Source organism: Podarcis pityusensis (genome assembly GCF_964106645.2).
Source record: "Podarcis pityusensis genome assembly, contig: HAP1_SCAFFOLD_124, whole genome shotgun sequence".
NCBI lineage: Eukaryota > Metazoa > Chordata > Lepidosauria > Squamata > Lacertidae > Podarcis > Podarcis pityusensis.
This window is the reverse complement of record NW_028293371.1, coordinates 75,600-94,202: the sequence shown is the minus strand read 5'-3', so window position 1 is coordinate 94,202 and position 18,603 is coordinate 75,600. Positions and strand designations below refer to the sequence as shown.

At 43.3% G+C, this 18,603-nt stretch overlaps 1 protein-coding gene across 1 annotated transcript in view; it reads right to left on the bottom strand.

Annotated features, from left to right (window-relative positions):
* Positions 1-4,290: 4,290 nt before the first annotated feature.
* Positions 4,291-18,603, bottom strand: part of LOC308469013 (inositol polyphosphate 5-phosphatase OCRL-like) — a gene marked incomplete at both ends in the record, with an annotated part of 54,910 nt that continues 40,597 nt past the window's right edge. Inside the window, 4 exons of the mRNA XM_081024332.1 lie at positions 4,291-4,499; positions 13,655-13,820; positions 14,286-14,396; positions 14,893-15,028. Of these exons, the coding sequence (XP_080880458.1) occupies positions 4,291-4,499; positions 13,655-13,820; positions 14,286-14,396; positions 14,893-15,028 (622 nt within the window). The remainder of the gene's footprint in view (positions 4,500-13,654; positions 13,821-14,285; positions 14,397-14,892; positions 15,029-18,603) is intronic.

Below are 18,603 nucleotides of genomic sequence, written 5' to 3'. Positions count from 1 at the left end.
ATGGGAAGGCGGGGAAAGGGAGGGGGTGGGGGTGGGAAGAGAAGTTAAGCTGTTCAGGAAGGGGTTAAATTCCATGGGGATGCTGGCCGTGTGGGGGACCCCAAGCCAGAAGATTAAAAAAAAGAAGCAGAAGAAATCCTACTTACAGATTCACGATGATGGCCATCTCTTCAGGAGAAATCCGCTCCTGTTTAAACTCAACTGCTTTAAAATGCTCACACAACACTAACTCTGAACCTTGCCTCTAAACCTAGTGCTACTCCTCTCTGTCTAAAATAGACAGGAAAATATGTGCACAAAATATACAAATGAAAATGAAATGATAAAGTGAAAGCAAAGCAAAGCAAAGCAAAGTCTACACCTATCTCCCCTGTTGGTCCCTCGCTTGCTTGCTTGCTTCTCCGTCCCAGTTCTGTCTCAGCCAACTCCTCCCAACTATCCCACGACGGGGATGTGTAGCTTCTGTCTTTTCTACAAGCAGCACGAGATGTCACAAAGATAGGCAGGACACTGTTTCCTTGACAACCCATCCAGCTTGACCCTGAACTAATCCCCCCCCTCTTTCGTTGCCATGTTTTCTCCCTAACCTTGGGACACCTGCTGTTTGCAGCGTTACGAATCACTTTTTATCACAAACAGGTTCGTCCATTTTCTGGCAACGTTTCTCAAGAGAGGCCACCCAAGCAATTCACCACCCACAATTTGCGGACACCGCTATGCCATCATATTGGCATCAGGTGTTTTCCAGGCCAGTGAATGTCAGCAACCCCTTCTTCTAAAGCTGCTTCCCCAGTTTCATCCAAAATAGAAAGAAATGCCATTTGGTAGCCCATTGAGAAGCTTTGGGAAGTAATGAAATACATTTCTGAAAGTTTTTTATGGATGCACAAGGTCACCACATCTTTGCTTAAGGTGAATGGAAAGGAACATTTCCCCAGGCGGCACACCACTGTCCCCGAATCTCGTCCGCTGCTTGGTCATTTCAACAGATTGTCTTAGTAAGAGTTTGTACATTTCAGAAAGCTTTCCCTTGCCTACAAATGAAGTGCATGATTTTTCAAAAACTTTTACTTCTGGTGTGGTAAAAAATTGCAGAATCTGGCTATCATTTAAAGCAGTGTAAGATGCTGGTTTACGTTTCCCCTCACATTTGGTGACTAGGTAGGGATATGCAGTTTTGTGTTTTGTTTTTTGAAGAGTTCCTAAGGAGTCCTGCTGCTTCCGAGTTTTATTTTGGGGGTTGTTGTTGTTTTTGTTTACAAAAAGGTAATCCAGTTGTAACCTTTTTCTAGGTACAATTCTGTACATTCTGGTACTACCTGTTCACTCATGGTCCCTCCAAATCCCTTTGTTTCTTTTAGCAATGTGTCCTTGTGTATCTGCATAAGCTTTTCAAAGCCTGCTACCTTTGCTTACAGAATTTCTCCTTGGTCTGACTCTGTGGAAGGCACCATGCTATTCCCCTTTAAATTAGCCATTTCGACAGAAAACATGAGAACTGGAATTTTGCTCTTGAATGGATTTTTGGATCGCCTGCACGCCAATCACATACTTCTCCCACTGAGCCAGCACCCTTCCTCAGTGACTGAGCTCTCATTGCACACAGCCATCCAGCAAGCAAAAAAATGTTCTTGTTAGAAGGGCAGAGTGGGGAGCAAGAGATTCAGGGGCTGGTTTTAGACCCACAGTGCTCGGGTTTATTCTGTTGCCTGCTTGACATTGTGCCTCCTTCCCCCCCTACCTTTTATTCCTATGAATGTTTCACAATGTCGCTGCTTGGGATTCTGGATAATCTATGTGTTTTTCTTTTCAGTTTTTTAAATTAATTTTCCAAAAAAAAATTAAGACATACAAACAAACAAACATACATCCTAATTGCAATTAAACCAATCTTGATAACATTGTTAAGTGACTTCCTCAAATCCCCCTGGTTGAATTGCATTGTATTTAAAAAACAAACAAACAAACAAACAAACTTGATCACTTCACATCTTTCATTCTTTCTAATCTAGCTTGAAACATCTTAATTCCTATCCTTACATATTTAAATCCTAAGCCTATCTCGTATTTGCAAGCTTTTCCAATTAGGTTATCTTGACATATTTAGCTAAATAATCTTTGAATTTTGTCCATTCTTCCTGGTACTCCTCCTCCTTCTGGTCGCGGACTCTTCTCGTCAGGTCGGCTAGCCCCGGGATGTGACTAGATGCTTGTAATGTATGCCAGGCAATCTGGCACAAGTGGGTAGGGTTGCCATCCGCCCGGAATTGCCGGGATTTGGCCGTTGGAAACAAGTGTCCATGCGGGAAACGCTTGAATGTCCAGGAAAATCCAAACGTATAGCAATTCTACACGTGGGGAGTAGGGACGCAAGCGCAAATCAGAATAAAGCAAAGGCTACCACATTCAAGAGAAAGAGAAAGAGAGGAGGGGGGAGCAAGAGAGCTTTAGGAGCAAAGCAATGGCAAGCAGCCCATCACTAAAAGGAGTTGGCAAGGATGGAGAATTTGATCCCCTCATCCCCAGGGCAGCTGTTGATTAGGACCCAGTTCATCCTCCCTCCCCCCCCCCCCCGCCGCCAATACTCCCCCGCCCCTGTCTTGAGAGAGAGAGAGAGAGTGAGAGAGTGTGTGTGTATTGGTGTGGGGAATGACACATACTGTATGAGAGTCTTAGTGCAAGAGTAGCTGGTGCATGCTAAAGAACACAGGAGCCTTGCTGGGTTAGATCAGCATTTTGTTCCCACAATGGCCAACCACATGCCCTTGGGAGTCCATAGGGACACGGGGACAAGAGCACTCTGTCCATCATGTTCCCCAGAAACTGGTAATCAAAAGCATGTGGTTTGTGATAATAGTGGCAAGAAATAGCCCTGACCCGTAGCCACTGATAAACATATCCTCCATAGTTCTAAATGTCTATAGCTGTCCAAATTGACAGTCACCACTGTCTCCTTGTGGCTATGATAATACACCCAAGTAGATATGATTTCGAGAGGAGTGACATTTCCCCAAGCCACCGCAAAGCAGCCACTACTGCTTCCCAAATGCCAGTGCTCAGGTGGTAAGAGTAAGCCAGAGTGGTATAGCCTGTGCAGCAGTTGCTGAGCACAGAGACAAGGAGAAAACTGGCTCTTGGGGCCAGAGGGGGCTGGCGCCTGCATCATGAGACTGGGCTTTCTGCCTCCCGTGCTGCCAATCGCAAGCGGACCCAGAGTCAAGCAGCGCAAAATCAGTGACAAGCAGTGATGGCAAATTCTGGTTTCGTCTCCATTCTCCTCTGCCGAGTTCTACAAGGGCCACGTTGAGACTAGGGAAGAGACCAAAGCAGAGAGCTAGAGCCACCACCTGGACTGGATTTGAGTCAGAAGGCAGGCAGGTGCGGGTTGCCTGAGAGGAAAGTCAGGTTGGTGGGGTAGTGCCTGGTTTGCCGTAAGGGACCAGCTGCCACTGCATGGAGCAGCTGCTGATCGTTGACAAGGGCAACTCCATTTATGTGCCTTCGAGGCACATGCACACTGGAAGGGGCACTTGAAGGGGCAAAAATGTCCCCCCCCCAAGAGCACAAAAGCGGCAAAGCGGCATGGAAACAGCATCTCGACTCCCTCCCAGGAGCTTTGGCACCGACCTTTCAGGCCTGTGGAGAGTTGGAGCAAGGAGTTTTGCAGGGAGGCTGGCAAGTGCTGCTGGTTTTCAAAAGGCCTTTCTAAAGGGTTTCCGGAAGTTTAGAGGGTGTTTGCAGGCTTTTCCAATGCTGTCCCCAATATACGCAATTTCATTTAAACGCACGGTACCTCGGAACGCAACCCCCGTGTAAACGGGGCGTTGCCTGTACCTGATTTGAGCCCGCTACAAGAACATCTAGAGGATAGCAAACCAACTGTTACCTTTTCTAGGAAGCTGTCTTCTCCCCGAGATCAGAGGAGGAAGGCAAGAGCAAAAGACAACCAAGGGTGTTAATGGCACAGGCCCTGAGAAGAGAAAGAAACAGCCCGTTGGCTGAACAGTATCTGGGCAGATGGCAGGGAAATGCACACGGTTCAGTGGCCCTGCGAAAGGGCAGGTGGGAGGACCAGAACCTGGGATGACTCAGTCAAGGCAAACAAAGGGCATGAACAGCACACAGGAAGCGGGTGCACAGCTACAGAAGCTGAAGCTGAATGCAGCGGAGGACCCCCCAGCCCCCACATTGCTGAGTGGAAGAGCAGCTGTTTTTCAAGCAGGCAAGCAGAGTAGGAAGGGTAGACATCCAGCACATGAACCTGCCAGGTAAATCAACCCCTTTCCCTACCAGGTCAATAAGTCTGGTGACGGGAACTTTGCCAATCGGCTGCCTCATCCAGCACAAGGCTTCCAAGGAGGTCCCGAAGCAGCTTGGTAGGTAGCTCCCACTGATGGTGAGGAAATAGTCCTTGCCACGGTCAAGGTGAAGGACAAAGATAGCCTCAATCTTCTCTTCCTTGCTGACGTACACATCCAGGGAAATGTCCACCGTCTCACCTAAAACGGGAGGAGGTCAGGTAGATACACTCTTTGGCACGGCCAAGTTGGCTTGTCTGTAAATTAAAAGTTAAGACGGTGAATAATTGAACAGAAGGACACAATAGGAGCCTGCTGGATCAGGCCAATGGCCCATCTAGTACAGCCTCCTGTTCTCACAGGTGTATGGGGGAAACCTTAACTTCAAGAATTAGGAAAAGAAGCGACTCAGTTCCCACCCCCACCCCACTTTCCTCTCTAGTCCTCCAAAGCAGCAGCTGCACAGAAGATGGTGACAGGATACTGGGGGGTGAGAGAAAGTGACCCTAACAAAAGAATATAAAAAGGGAAAGCATTTATTTGTCTCCTAAAGGATTTTTGCTCCCCAATGTAACTTTCTTTTTTAGTTTACATTTCATTGAGTTTTTAAAAGTTTGGCTAGTTCTATATGTTCCCCAAGATATTTTTGTGCCTCCACAACATAAAAATACGCATTTTTTTTTTAAAGAAAAAAATGGACCCACTGCTCTCACTGGTTCCCTGCGATGCCAAAAGGTTTTTTGGGACCCTCCAGCATTGTTTTGCTTCAATTCATTTGTGTGTGTGTGTGTTTAAAGCTGGTCACACACACTTTTACACTTTGGGCTCAGCTGCTTTGACGTGTGGCCCTTGGAGGCTTGAGCATGGGGCAATGCAGCCCACAAATGTTTTTTTAAAAATAAGATATTTATTGAGATTTTCAAAATATTACAAAATAAAAATAAAAAAGAAGAAAATACAAAATAAAAATGGTTAAAAACAACTCAATCTTTCCATTACTTATTTTTCATTAGCTTGTTTCCCGGACCTCCTCACGCCTCCCTTTTTTGTATTCCAGTTCGGTTCGTTGGTTCAGCAAATCCTTACCCTCTTTGTTTATCCTAGTCTTTAATCTTAAAATATTGTAACATTCAATTTTTACCTATTAATAATCCATTTTTCATACTCCCTTATAGTATTACAGCTGAAAACCACTTAATTTCTATCCAACATCATTCTAACATTCATTAATTTTACAATATTTCTGTAGATAGTCTTTGAATTTCTTCCAATCTTCTTCCACCGACTCTTCTCCCTGGTCTCGGATTCTGCCAGTCATTTCCGCCAGTTCCATATAGTCCATCACCTTCATCTGCCATTCTTCCAGAGTGGGTAGATCTTGTGTCTTCCAATACTTTGCAATGAGTATTCTTGCTGCTGTTGTGGCATACATAAAAAAAGTTCTATCCTTCTTTGGCACCAATTGGCCGACTATGCCCAGGAGAAAGGCCTCTGGTTTCTCCAAGAAGGTATATTTAAATACCTTTTTCTTTTTCTTTTCTTTTTTTTTTTTAATGATATTTATTCAAAGTTTCATCAATACATAAAAAATCCCCAACCCTAACCCAAAAAAGAAAAAATAAAAAATAAGAAAATAAGAAAAAAAGAGAAGAAAAAATACAAATCTCAAATTTCGACTTTTCATTTACTTGATTCTTGAACCTCCTCACACCTCCCTTTTTGTATTCTAGTTTAATTCGTTATTTCAGCAAATTCTTCCCATATTTCTCAATTTTAATTTATAATTAATCTTCACAATCTATCTTATTTGTTAATCGACATAACCTTTCCCTCTTTTAATATAATCTGTTATTCAATTTACCTTAATCTTTAACCTTATCTTATCTTAAAAATCTTAAAATTTCGAAATCTCATCACATTCATACATTTCTCCTTAAAATCATTTCTACTAAAGCCAATTTGGTTCCTTTCCAGCATATTCCCTCAAATTTCATTGATATTAGACAAATTTCATTAATGTTAGACTAATTCCAAAATTATCATAAAAATTTCTATGATTTTCATCCAACGTCCCATCTTCCTGGTTTCAGTCATATCAGTCCTTTCTGTCCGTTACATAGTCCATCAATCTGGTGTTCTGATGTCCGAGGCCCTTAAATCACTTCTAGGCCCCTTCTGCAAATTTTTTTGTTCTTGTTTGTGTTTACGCAGTTCTTTGTCTATTGTTGGTTTCTGGGGGAGTGGGTCTCCGGAGGGTTCCATCCAGTGATAATTTCCATTTTCCTTCATTATATTGTCCCCTTCCCCCCAGTCCCACTCCCAATCTTCGTCTTTGTAGTCCAAAAAGTATGTATCCAGAAGATAGTTATTCACCTGTTTCACAGTCACACTGGAGTTAAAAGCTTCCTTAACTTCAAATGCTTCCCAGCACTCTCCAAAGTCCATCTTCCAACGCAGTAGCTTTTGTTCCTGGAAAACTTTGGGTCTTTCCATTTGTGTTGTGTAATAGATAGCTACTGCCTCTTCTTCCTCCATCTGCCCTTGGACTTGCTTTATCAAGCCAGGTTCATCCTTATTCCCTGTTAAATCATATTGGCTGGCCACAGCACTCATAAAATCCAGTTTTTCATTCATCAGACTCACTTTCTCGTGCAGCTGCTCCAGCAAAACATTAGTCCTACCAAGGGCAGACACCAAACCTTCCTGCCAATACATTTCTATTCGAAAACAAGGTCAAACGGCTGTTCCCACGATCCAAATCTCACAAATGCAAGCTGCGACTGCAAACTGACAGGCTCCCTCTAGGGGACACAATTTCTGTTTGTATCCATTATTATTATTATTATTTTTTAAAAGAAAGTATCCAACAAAGAAAGTTACTTTCAATTTCAGGTCCTTTCAATTTCAAATACTTTGTTTCTTTAAAGAGCAAAAATGCAGAAGGTAGCGTTGAAGTTAATTTGTTTCTTCTTCTTTTTTTTTTTTTTAAACTATCTGTCAAAAGTACTCCACTTTCAATCAATGGACGTCTCAAGCGATTTCTGTCCCGACACCCCGTCCCCAGGTTTGGGACGGTGGAAATTTAGATTCCTTTTCTCACTTCCTGCAGGATTAAGCTGTCAAATCCCCCCCCCCTTCTCCTGCTTCCAAGGGGGTTTTGTTGGTTATGGGTGCCGGAAATTTCCAACTTTAAAAGAACTTTTCAGGCTATTAGGTTGCAAGATCTTTGCTTCAAGCTGTATACAAGGACGGGAGGCGGACTTCCTGTTTACACCTTCCCGCTTCGTGCCTAATTTCATAAATTTAAACGTTCCTTAGTCCAATTCTCCGTTTTTACTCACGGGTACTTGGTTTAGAGTCCAAATGTCATCAGGAAAAAGTCAGCGCTCTCCGGCGATGGCTGCGCGGCTTCCCTCCATGGAAATAGCAATCAGTTCGCAGCACCGCGCTGCTCCACCCGCTTCACTCCGGAGCCCCGAAAATGGGTTTCCTCGTGAGTAGGGGAGGCGCTTTGGTGCTCTGCCGAACCCCACGTTCCCAGGCTTCTCCCGCCTGGGATTTCTAGTGGGCCCCCGCCTTCACCGCGGCGGGAAGCCCCAGTTTCCACAGAGACCGTTCCTCCAGTCGGAGGAACTCCGCCATTCACCGATGGCGCTGACCCGGAAGTCCTTATTTAAATACCTTTTTCAATTCATTATAGATCATCTCCCAGAAAGCCTTAATCCTTGGGCACGTCCACCAAAGGTGAAAGAATGTACCTTCAGTTTCTTTACATTTCCAACATTTATTATCGGGCAAATGACAGATTTTTGCAAGCTTGACTGGGGTCATGTACCACCTGCATATCATTTTCATAATATTCTCTCTTAAGGCATTGCATGCCGTAAACTTCATACCTGTGGTCCATAACTGTTCCCAGTCAGCCATCATTATGTTATGTCCAACATCTTGTGCCCATTTAATCATAGCAGATTTCACCGTTTCATCCTGAGTATTCCATTTCAACAGCAAGTTATACATCTTTGACAAAATCTTAGTTTTGGGTTCTAACAGTTCTGTTTCTAATTTTGATTTTTCCACCTGGAAACCAATTTTCTTGTCCGAATTATATGCCTCCATTATCCGATAATAATGAAGCCAATCTCGCACTTTGCTTTTTAGTTTCTCAAAACTCTGCAATTTCAGTCTATCTCCCTCTTGTTCCAGAATTTCCCAATATTTCGGCCACTTGGCCTCCATATTGAGCTTTTTCTGTGCTTTTGCTTCCATCGGTGACAACCACCTTGGGGTTTTGTTTTCCAATAAATCATTATATCTTATCCAGACATTAAACAATGCTTTCCTGACAATATGATTCTTAAATGCTTTATGTGCTTTGACCTTATCATACCACAGATATGCATGCCATCCAAATACGTTGTTAAAACCTTCTAAATCCAAAATGTCTGTATTTTCAAGAAGCAGCCATTCTTTCAACCAGCAGAAAGTTGCTGATTCATAATAAAGTTTAAAGTCTGGCAGGGCAAATCCACCCCTTTCCTTTGCATCAGTTAATATCTTAAATTTTATTCTGGGCTTCTTGCCCTGCCAGACAAATCTAGAAATGTCTCTCTGCCACTTCTTGAAGCAATCCATTTTGTCCACAATTTGCAATGTTTGAAACAAAAACAAAATTCTAGGCAATACATTCATTTTTATCGCAGCAATACGACCCAGCAGTGAAAGCTTCAAATTTGACCAAATTTCTAAATCTTTTTTCACTTCAGCCCAGCATTTTTCATAGTTGTCTTTAAATAGATTCCCATTTTTAGCTGTCATGTTAATCCCCAGGTATTTCACTTTCTTAACCACTGTTAAACCTGTCTCATTCTGAAACCTCTCTCTCTCAATCGGTGTTAAATTTTTCTCTAAAACCTTGGTTTTTAACTTATCCAGTTTAAATCCTGCAACCTGACCAAATTCTTGAATCAGTTCTAAAACCCTTTTGGTACTAGATTCTGGCTCCTGTAACGTCAATACTAAGTCATCTGCAAATGCTCTCAATTTGTACTGTTTGGCTCCGACTTGTATACCTTTAACTAACTGGTCCCGTCTAATCATATTCAGCAAAACCTCCAGGACCGATATAAAAAGCAATGGGGAAATTGGGCAACCTTGTCGTGTCCTTTTTTCTATCTTAAATTCTTCCGTCACCACATTATTTACAATTAGTTTAGCCTTTTGTTCTGAATAAATTGCACTTGTACCGTTTTCTAAGCCTTGGCCTACCCCCATCCCCTGTAGGTTCTTCTTCATAAAACTCCAAGAGATATTATCAAAAGCTTTCTCCGTGTCCACAAATATCAAAACTGCTTTAGTATTTACGTTCACTTCTAGTTTTTCCAAAATATCAATTATATTCCTCAAATTGTCAGACAAGTGTCTTCCCGGGAGAAAGCCCGCTTGGTCTTTATGAATCTCTTCCATCAACACTTTTTTCAATCTCTTGGCCAAAATGTCTGCAAAAATTTTGTAATCCACATTAAGTAATGATATGGGGCGGTAGTTCTTAAGCTGAGTCTTTTCAGTCTCTGTTTTCGGTATAAGTGTAATATACGCTTCTTTCCACGACTCTGGTGCCCTTTTCCCTTCCAATATTTCATTGCAGACTTCCTTTAAAGGTTGTACTAACCACTCTTTCAAGGATCTATAGTATCTAGAAGTCAGCCCATCCGGTCCTGGAGATTTGCCCAATTGCATATTTTGAATGGCACCTTCTACTTCCTGTTCAGATATTTTATATTTCAACATTAATTTACTTTCTTGAGAGATTTTTTGTAATCCATTTATCTTCAGAAATTGATCTATGTCCATTTCTTTCTGTGGCCCTTGTGTGTATAATTGTTTAAAGTACCTCTGGAAACAGTTTCTAGTCTCATTTGGGTTGTGTATGTTCTTTCCTTCCACTTCTAAATTTGTAATAATATTTAATTTTTGTCTTTTTTTCATTTGGCAAGCCAGCAATTTCCCACATTTATTAGCTGATTCAAATGTTTTTTGTCTCATTTGTTTAATTTTCCATTCTATTTCCTGATTCATCATTTCCATATATTGTACTTGATATAACTTTATTTCTCTCAAAATCTCCTGCGACTTTGGTTTTGCTCTCAATTTCTTCTCACTTTCTTTTATTTTCTCCAAAATTTTATCTTTCTTCTCATTTTGGCTTCTCTTCTTTATTGCATTCTGTTGTATCAGGAACCCTCTCATGACCGCTTTGCTTGCATCCCAGATTACTCTTTTTTCAACATTAGTGTTCATATTTATTTCAAAATAGTCTCTCAAGGTTTTTTGGGCCTTTTTATACACTTCTTCATCTCTGAATAAGGTGTCATTCATCCTCCATCTGAAGGAGCCAGTTGATATTAGTTTCATCTCCATCCTTACAGCATTGTGGTCGGAGCAGGTTTTTGGACAAATTTCCACTTTCTTTATCTTTGGTGCCATTCCTCTAGTTACCCATATTTGGTCAATTCTAGTCCATGTCATCTTGGCTTCAGAAAAGAAGGTTCCCTCTCTTCCCAACGGATTCTTTGTTCTCCAAGTATCGACTAAGTCCAAGTTGTCTGTCATCTCGAAAAATGTTTTCGGTAGTCTACCATCCTTGGTGACTACCTGTCTTTGTGCCTTATCCATATTTGTAGATACTACTCCATTCATATCCCCCATCAAGATCAGATTGTAATCCAAATAGTCCATTAAGGTCTCATGCAACTTTTGAAAGAATTCAGATTTCCCCTCATTCGGTGCATAAATTCCTACTATCAAAAATTTCTCTCCTTGAATTTGAATTTCAATTGCCACAAATCTTCCTTGATCGTCTTTAAAAATGAATTTCGGTGATAGTCTCTCCTTTGCATAAATCACTACTCCTCTTTTTTTAACTTTGTCAGATGAAATAAACTCCTGTCCCAATCTCTTGTTGATCAATACTTTCCTATGTAGCCTTATCACGTGTGTTTCCTGTAGGCAAATCAAGTCCAATTGTTCCTTTTTTAGTAAATGAAAAACACTTTTCCTTTTCCGAGGAGAGTTGAGGCCATTACAATTCCAACTTAATAGTTGCAGAGCCATGATGGGGTTACTTCTCTTTACCTCCAACTGCGCCAAGTGTTTGTTCTTGTTCTGTCGGTGGTGTCACTTTCTCTGAACCATGCAATCCAAAAGATAAGTTTGCTATATCTAGTATTCCTCTTTCCAGTGCTTTTGGCTCTTCTCCAGATTCCACTTCTTTCTGTAGGTCTTCTCCGTGGTCTTTCAAGAATCTATCTTTGTCATTGACTGATCTTATTTTTATCTTTCTTCCTTTATATTTAAAGGACAGGCCTTGAGGGAATTCCCACCTAAAGATGATTCTCTTACTTCTCAGCAGGGCAACCAGATCTCCGTAATTAAGCCTGAAGTCCAAAAGATGTTTTGGAATGTCCTTAAATATCTCCACACTTGACTCATATATTTCCAGAGTCTTTTGGTAATGCAGATTCAAGATTTTGTCTCTCTCCTCTTTTGTTCGAAGGGTAATCAAACAGTCTCTCACCTTGTTCTTCCTTCCTCCTCTTCCAAGTCTAAATGCGCTCACTATCTTAAATTCTTCCTTCCCCAAATCCTGTTGCCAGAAGTCTGCAAATTCCTGCGTAAGAAAGTCAGTCAAGTTATCTTTCTCAAGTTCTGGTACAGCCCTGATTCTCAAATTTCTTTGTTTCTCCTTCAATTCAATCATAGACAACGTCAAACCGTGGTCCTCGAGTTGCCTATATATCGGTGGTATCTTCTCTTGAGTAGCAGTTGCTATGTCTTTTGCTTCTTCGGCTGTCTTTTGGGTCAAAGCAGATTCCTGTAACAATTTCTCAATAGTCTCTGTATTGGTATTCACCTTCTGTCCCAAATTATTAATACTTGTAGTATTTTGGTCAATTTTAACTGATGCTTCGGCTACTTGTTTATTTGTTTCAGCTACTTGTTTAGTTAAATTTTCCAAAGATTCATTAATTTTTCCTAGTGCCAGGGCCAAAATGTCTTCAGACAACATTACTTTTGGTTTAACTTCTGGGGGTGCAGCCCCTGATAATCCAGATGGTCCAGAAGGACCAGATGTTGAAGCTCTTCGCTGCGACGCAGTATCTGTCCGATAGGGTCTGCCAGACCTAGTAGTTTCTTCCTGAATCAACTCTAACTTTCCTCTTCCATCTGCCATAACACTCTCATAGAAGTCCAAGGTCAATCCCACGGCTAGAATTTGTTTTGAAATGGAAAATTCCCCTAGCCCAGTTGTTATTGTAGCAATGTCAAACCTCCTCTAGGGGGACACAGTAACAGTCAAAGCTTGCAACTTTTTTTAAAAAAGTAGTCCTTATAAATCCCCCAATTCACAAGAAAACAACAGTTTCAATTGCACTTAATCAGTTACTTTAAAGCCAGGAGAAGTCCAGAAACACTGTATCTCTCTTGCAGAGTTAGCTGTCAAAAGTACTCTGTTTACCGATAGTGCTTTTCACAGAGCGGCATTCCTTGTCTCAGGGCAGTCCGTTCCCAGGTTCTAAGCGGTGGATTTTAGCTTCCTTTCCCTCTTTTTTTTTTTGCAGATAAATACAGTTCAAACCTTTCCCCCCTCCTCTCCTGCAATCCGGAGGGGAGATCGCTTTTCTGATGTTAGGATTTAAGTCTTTTTTCAAACGTCTTTCAAAGTTTCCGCTTACAGTCTCTTTGCTTTGATCTGTTTACAAGAAAGGAAGGCGGACTTCCTGTTTATACCTTCCCGCTTCGGTGCCGAATTAAGTTATTTTTCCCTTTAAATCCAATTTTATCCTACTCACGGGTAGTTGCTTTCGAAGTCAAATTGTCCCAGGAAAAAGTCAGCGCTCTCCGATAACGGCTGTGCGGCTTCACTCCGCGGAAGAAGCAGTCGACTCTCAGCACCGCGCCGCTCACCCCGTCTCGCTCCGGAGCCCATAAAAGGGTCCCTTCGCAGTTTGGGGGGGCGCAAAAGGTGCCCGCCAAGTCCCCACGTTCACAGGCTTCACCCGCCTGTGATTTTTGAAGGGTCCCCACTTCGCCGCAGCGGTCAGACCCGATCCCACCGAGCTGGTCCCTCAGAAACTCAGAGGGAATCCGCCATTACCGATGGCACCAACCCGGAAGTCTCTGCAGCCCACAAATGTTAAGCCTCCCCTGCTCTACCAAACTCCCAAGGTTTGAGGGAGGAGGGTTGGGAAGAGGAGGGGAAAAGGGGGGATGAAAAGGAAACCAAGGCCTTCCCTAGATGACCCTTGGGGTCCCTTTCCAACTCTACAGTTCTCTGATTCCAGAGAGAGACGCGCTGGGCTCCAAGTTTCCCTCGCAGGGCTCAGCGCGAAGCCATGGCTTACAATACTGTCTGTCACTGAGCTTGGGGATAAAGGAGAAGTGGAGGGTGACCTGCCCGTTGTTTGTGATCTGGAACTTCTCCTTCTGCAGCTGCCAGAACGTCACATTCTCAAACGGAAACTGCAGAGCAAAAAGGGGGGGGGGGGGAGGAAAGAGAGTGCTTGCCTTCAGCAGAGGCAAGGAAACGTGCTCCAGGGGGAAGTTTGTCCTTGGCCCCGGGCTCTCATTTAGGGGACTGCACATGCAACAGGTCCACGTGGGGCTCTCCAGATCTTGCTGCACTTGCCACTGGCCATGTTGGCTGGGGATGATGGGAGTTGTAGTCCAGCATCTGGAGGGCAACACGCTGGCTACCCCTGGAGTCTTTGCCTGCGAGGAAGAGGAAGAGGCTGCCGCTCAGTGGAAGGGCATCTGCCTTGCATGCAAAGGTCCCAGGTTCTATCCCCAGCATCTCCAGGTAGGGCTGGGAGAGATCCCCCGGAAATCCTGGGGAACCGCTCAAGACTGAGCTAGATGGGCCAAGGGCTTCTTTCCCCCCTGGTCTTTTTGCAGCAAACCCTCTTTAAGGGGTTGGAGAGGATCCTATTCGTCTTTACCTCCCTCCAGGGAGGGAAGGAATTCGTTCTCCATCCTGTCCATCAACTGAACAATATCTTCAAACACTTTCTGGTACCGTCGGTCAGCCACAACCTTCACCTATGGGGGGGGGGCAGAGCACATTTGTTGGGGCTATGGACTGAAGGGGGGGGCATGAGTTAAGAGCAGAAAGGCCTGATGCACCCCCCTGTTCCCAGCCCTGAAAGAGGCAAGTACTGTAACTCTGAGAGCTTCCCCAGGATGGCAGCGGCTGTGACTTCCAGACCCAATGGGCTGAAGCCAAATGCTCCAAGCCAAGTACCACAGAAGCTCCATTGCATGAATGGAGCCAATGGTTAAGGTATACAGTTCAGCCCATGTGGTCTGCCATGCCTGCAGGAGCAGCGTGTACTCAGAACAGTGGAGAATGGAAGCCTAGGGATTTAACAGAGCCAAAACCTGCCCACTCCTTGCACCGGAAGTCATTGGCCAAGGAGGAGCTCTGTGGAAAGGGGCCTGGTTGTTGGTCAGGGCCTGCCCAGATTCGAGGAGGTGCCACATAGCAGGCAACTAAAAACCCTGAATAGACGATAGCCCTGGCCAGGGCAGGTGTTACCCCTGTGAGGAAGAGGGAGCTGACGGGCTTGTGGTCGCTCCTTTTCAATTCCATGTGGCTTCGGTAGCTGAGCTGATTCACGCTGCCTCCTCTCCAGAGGATTGGCTCACACCATGCTGGCACACGGCACTTCCCACTGCAAGGAGACAGGAGAGACACCAGGACTGTTGGACTGGCTGAGGCAACACACAAGGCTCACGCAGTCAAACTTTGGCTTCACACACGGCGTGTGATCTTGACCACGGTCAAGAGCTGGAGATGATGGGGCTTGGGAGTCCAACTTCTGAAGGGGCGGACCTTGCAGGTGTGCAGGCATTTTGCCTCATGGAGAGAGTTGTTAGGAAATCAAAAGCTGCCTTCTACCAGGTCAGAATGAATTTCTGACCTCCCCCAGTTTGGATTCCTACATTGCAGGGGGTTGGACTAGATGACCCTCGTGATCCCTTCCAACCCCACAATTAATTAAGTCTACTCTGGCTGGCAGCAGCTCTCTGTGGCCCAATCCTTTTTCAGGTGGCGGTGCCTTTCAACTTGAGACTCTGCATACAAAGCATATGGCACACCACCAAATGATGATCCTTCCCCAAAGCAGGGGGCCCCGTTATTCTTGTTCAGACACTATTTTTTCAGTGATCCAAAAGACCCTTTCTGGCACCTGAAATGCTGCCCAAAGGAGCCTGCCCTTTTCCGGCTTCGTCACTACATGTTCCGCCTGTCCTTTTGATTTCCCCATTACCACAGCAAGAGCAATGAAACTAGCAGGCCTAGGTGGCTTCTGACAGTTGTCCAGAACCACAAGAATATGCCAAATCCTGGATGGTGAGGCTCAATGGCTACTAGCCATAATGGCCACAGAACATACTCCACCAAGAGAAGCAGTATGGCTTGGAGGAGGGGAGCGTGCTGTTGCACTCAGGTCCTGTTTGTGGGCTCCCCAAGAGGCATCTCATTGGCCAATGTGAGAACAGGATGCTGGGCCAGATGGACCAATGGCCTGATCCAGCAGGGCTGCTCTCATGCTCTTATGCCCTGGCAGACTCATCTTGAGAGAGCACCAAGTCTACTTCCCAGACTTCCTTGACACAAACAGGATTCTCTGCTTATACACGCCATGAAACAGAGGATGCTGGTTATCAGGACAAATGTGGGGGAAAGGCTGCTTGTGGAAAAGGAGCCAAAACATTTCCAGAGACTTTGAGCAGGGATGGCTTGAGGAAGACAACATATCACAGCCTTGCATTTCACAACTCGCCTAGCAGCCTTTGGCAACCAGGAATTCCATGCAAGCAAAGTGAGCAGGTGAAGGAGTGTAGCACCCTGCTTGTGGTTAACGCTTAGCTGGAATGAAATACTCAACGCAGCAATAGAGAAATTAAAATAATAATTTATTTGTCAGACAAATAAATGAGAGACAGTGGTATATGAATACCAAAGCTCTGCCCACTCCAGCCCTGATGGCCAGCACTTAAATTTCCTCAGCCCAGCCCCCTTGCTCCTCCTTTGGCTGCCTCTGTCCAATCAGCCTGGTTGAAATTCCTATTGGCTGTTTGCTAGAACCAATCATAAAAGATAGACCCATTTCCTATTACCTTTTATGGGAGACAAAGAGCTATATTTCCTTCTATCCATAAATGGCAGACAAGTAGCCATATATCTTACATTTGCCTCGACCAGGCACCTTAATTACCAGATCATCTTTGCCCTATTGCCCTATTGCCCTTTCACTCCAAAACAGATGGCTAAAACAGATGGCTCATGGTTTTAATTTTTGTCTTAAACAGAGATCTTGGGTTCACCTTCTCACACACCATCAATGAAATAAGAATCTAACATAAGAATCTAACATTTCTTACTTTCTAAATCCTTTGCATAATTACATTTAAGCCAATATATTTCATACATAACATATATAGATTTTTAGAAGAAAAGGCCTTTTCAAAGTAAAAAGGAACTTAGTAAAAACAGTTTCCAAAAGCAACCCCTTAAATTTACACCCCCCTTTCAAGCCAGCTGCTGTTTCTATTAGCTCTTGCCCTTTAACCTTAGGAAGATGTGGCTCGAGTCTGATGGGAGGCCCATGGTATTTTCTGTTAAACAATAAATTTCACTATTTACCAACTCTTAATTAGTGTTTTTGCAGCTTGATTGTATTCTGTAATTTGTATGGTCAATATGACCTTTTGCTCCCAGCCTGTAATTTCCTTTTACAACTATAAGAAACGTGTCTCCTGTTATAAATCGGGGGGGGGGGGCTGTTCAAGGAGATAAACATCTGCCAAAGTACTTAGCCAGCTGCTTTATGCCTGGCATGACAAGCCTTGATCAGATGCCTCAGGAGAGCTGGATCTCTCTCTTCCTCCGTGGCTTGGTGTCCATTCTGGCTGCAGAGGAAAGGAAGTCCATCCAGCCCTCAACTCTAGCCCTCTTCCAACAGCTTGCTTAGCAGAAAACCATTTTTAAAATATATGTTTTACTAGCCTGCTCAGGAGGATGGAAAGGCAGGACACTACTAGCATCTCAGCAGACTAGGAAAAACAAACAAGCCTTGCAGAAGAATGATTGAGAGGACTTACTTACAAAGGCTCAACTATCTTTTTTTTAAAAAAAATAATATTAATTGATTTTCCAACCGTTTACACACAATAAAACAGAAAAAAACAAAAAAGGAAAAGAAAAAGCAAAGAAGAAAAAGAGAAAAAACATTAGATTAACAAAACAAGACACAAACCATTTAAAGCACAAAACAATTTCAATGTCTTAACTTTCATTCCCGTATTTCCACGACCTCCTCACACCTCCCTTTTTGTATTCCACTTCTATTAATTGTTTCAGCAATTCCTTTCCATCTTCCTCTGTTTTCTATCCTGTAATTATCTTAACATATTCTAATCTTATTTTTCCCTTTAATACTCTATTAGCCTATTTATACTTAATTCCTTATAACATTTCTACTAAAACCATATAACTTCATTCCAACATTTTTCTAACATTCATTATTTTTGCAATATTTCTATACATAGTCTTAAACTTTTTCCAGTCTTCTTCCACCGACTCTTCTCCCTGGTCTCGGATTTCTGCCAGTCGTTTCCGCCAATTCCGTATAGTCCATCAACTTCATCTGCCATTCTTCCCGGATAGATAAATCTTGTGTCTTCCAGTACTTCACAATGAGTATTCTTGCTGCTATTGTTGCATACATGTGACAAATTCTATCCTTCTTTAACACCAATTGACCGACCATGCCCAGAAGAAAGGCCTCTGGTTTCTTCAAAAGGGTATATTTAAATACCTTTTTCATTTCGTTATGAATCATCTCCCAGAGTGTCTTAATCCTTGGGCATGTCCACCAAAGATGAACTCTAATCCTCAAATTCGTCTGTTTTTCCTTAAGTTCAGTCATAGCGAGCGTCAACTTATGTTCATCAAATTGCCTCTGTAGGGCTGGGGCTCTCTTTCTCTCCAGTTGTGTTTCTGTACCTTCAACAGCAACAGCTTTTTCCTTGACTTCCTCCACAGCTTGCCATATCAAAATAGGTTCTTGTATCAATTTCTGGGTGGTTTCTGTATTGGTATTATCCATACTCCCTGCATTCAAGTCAACCTCAACAATTGAAACGTCCACTTTCGCATTTATCATGTCCATTTTCCTGTGAAGCTGATCCAATGAATCATTTATCTTATATAATGCAGCCACCAAAGCCTCTTCTGTCG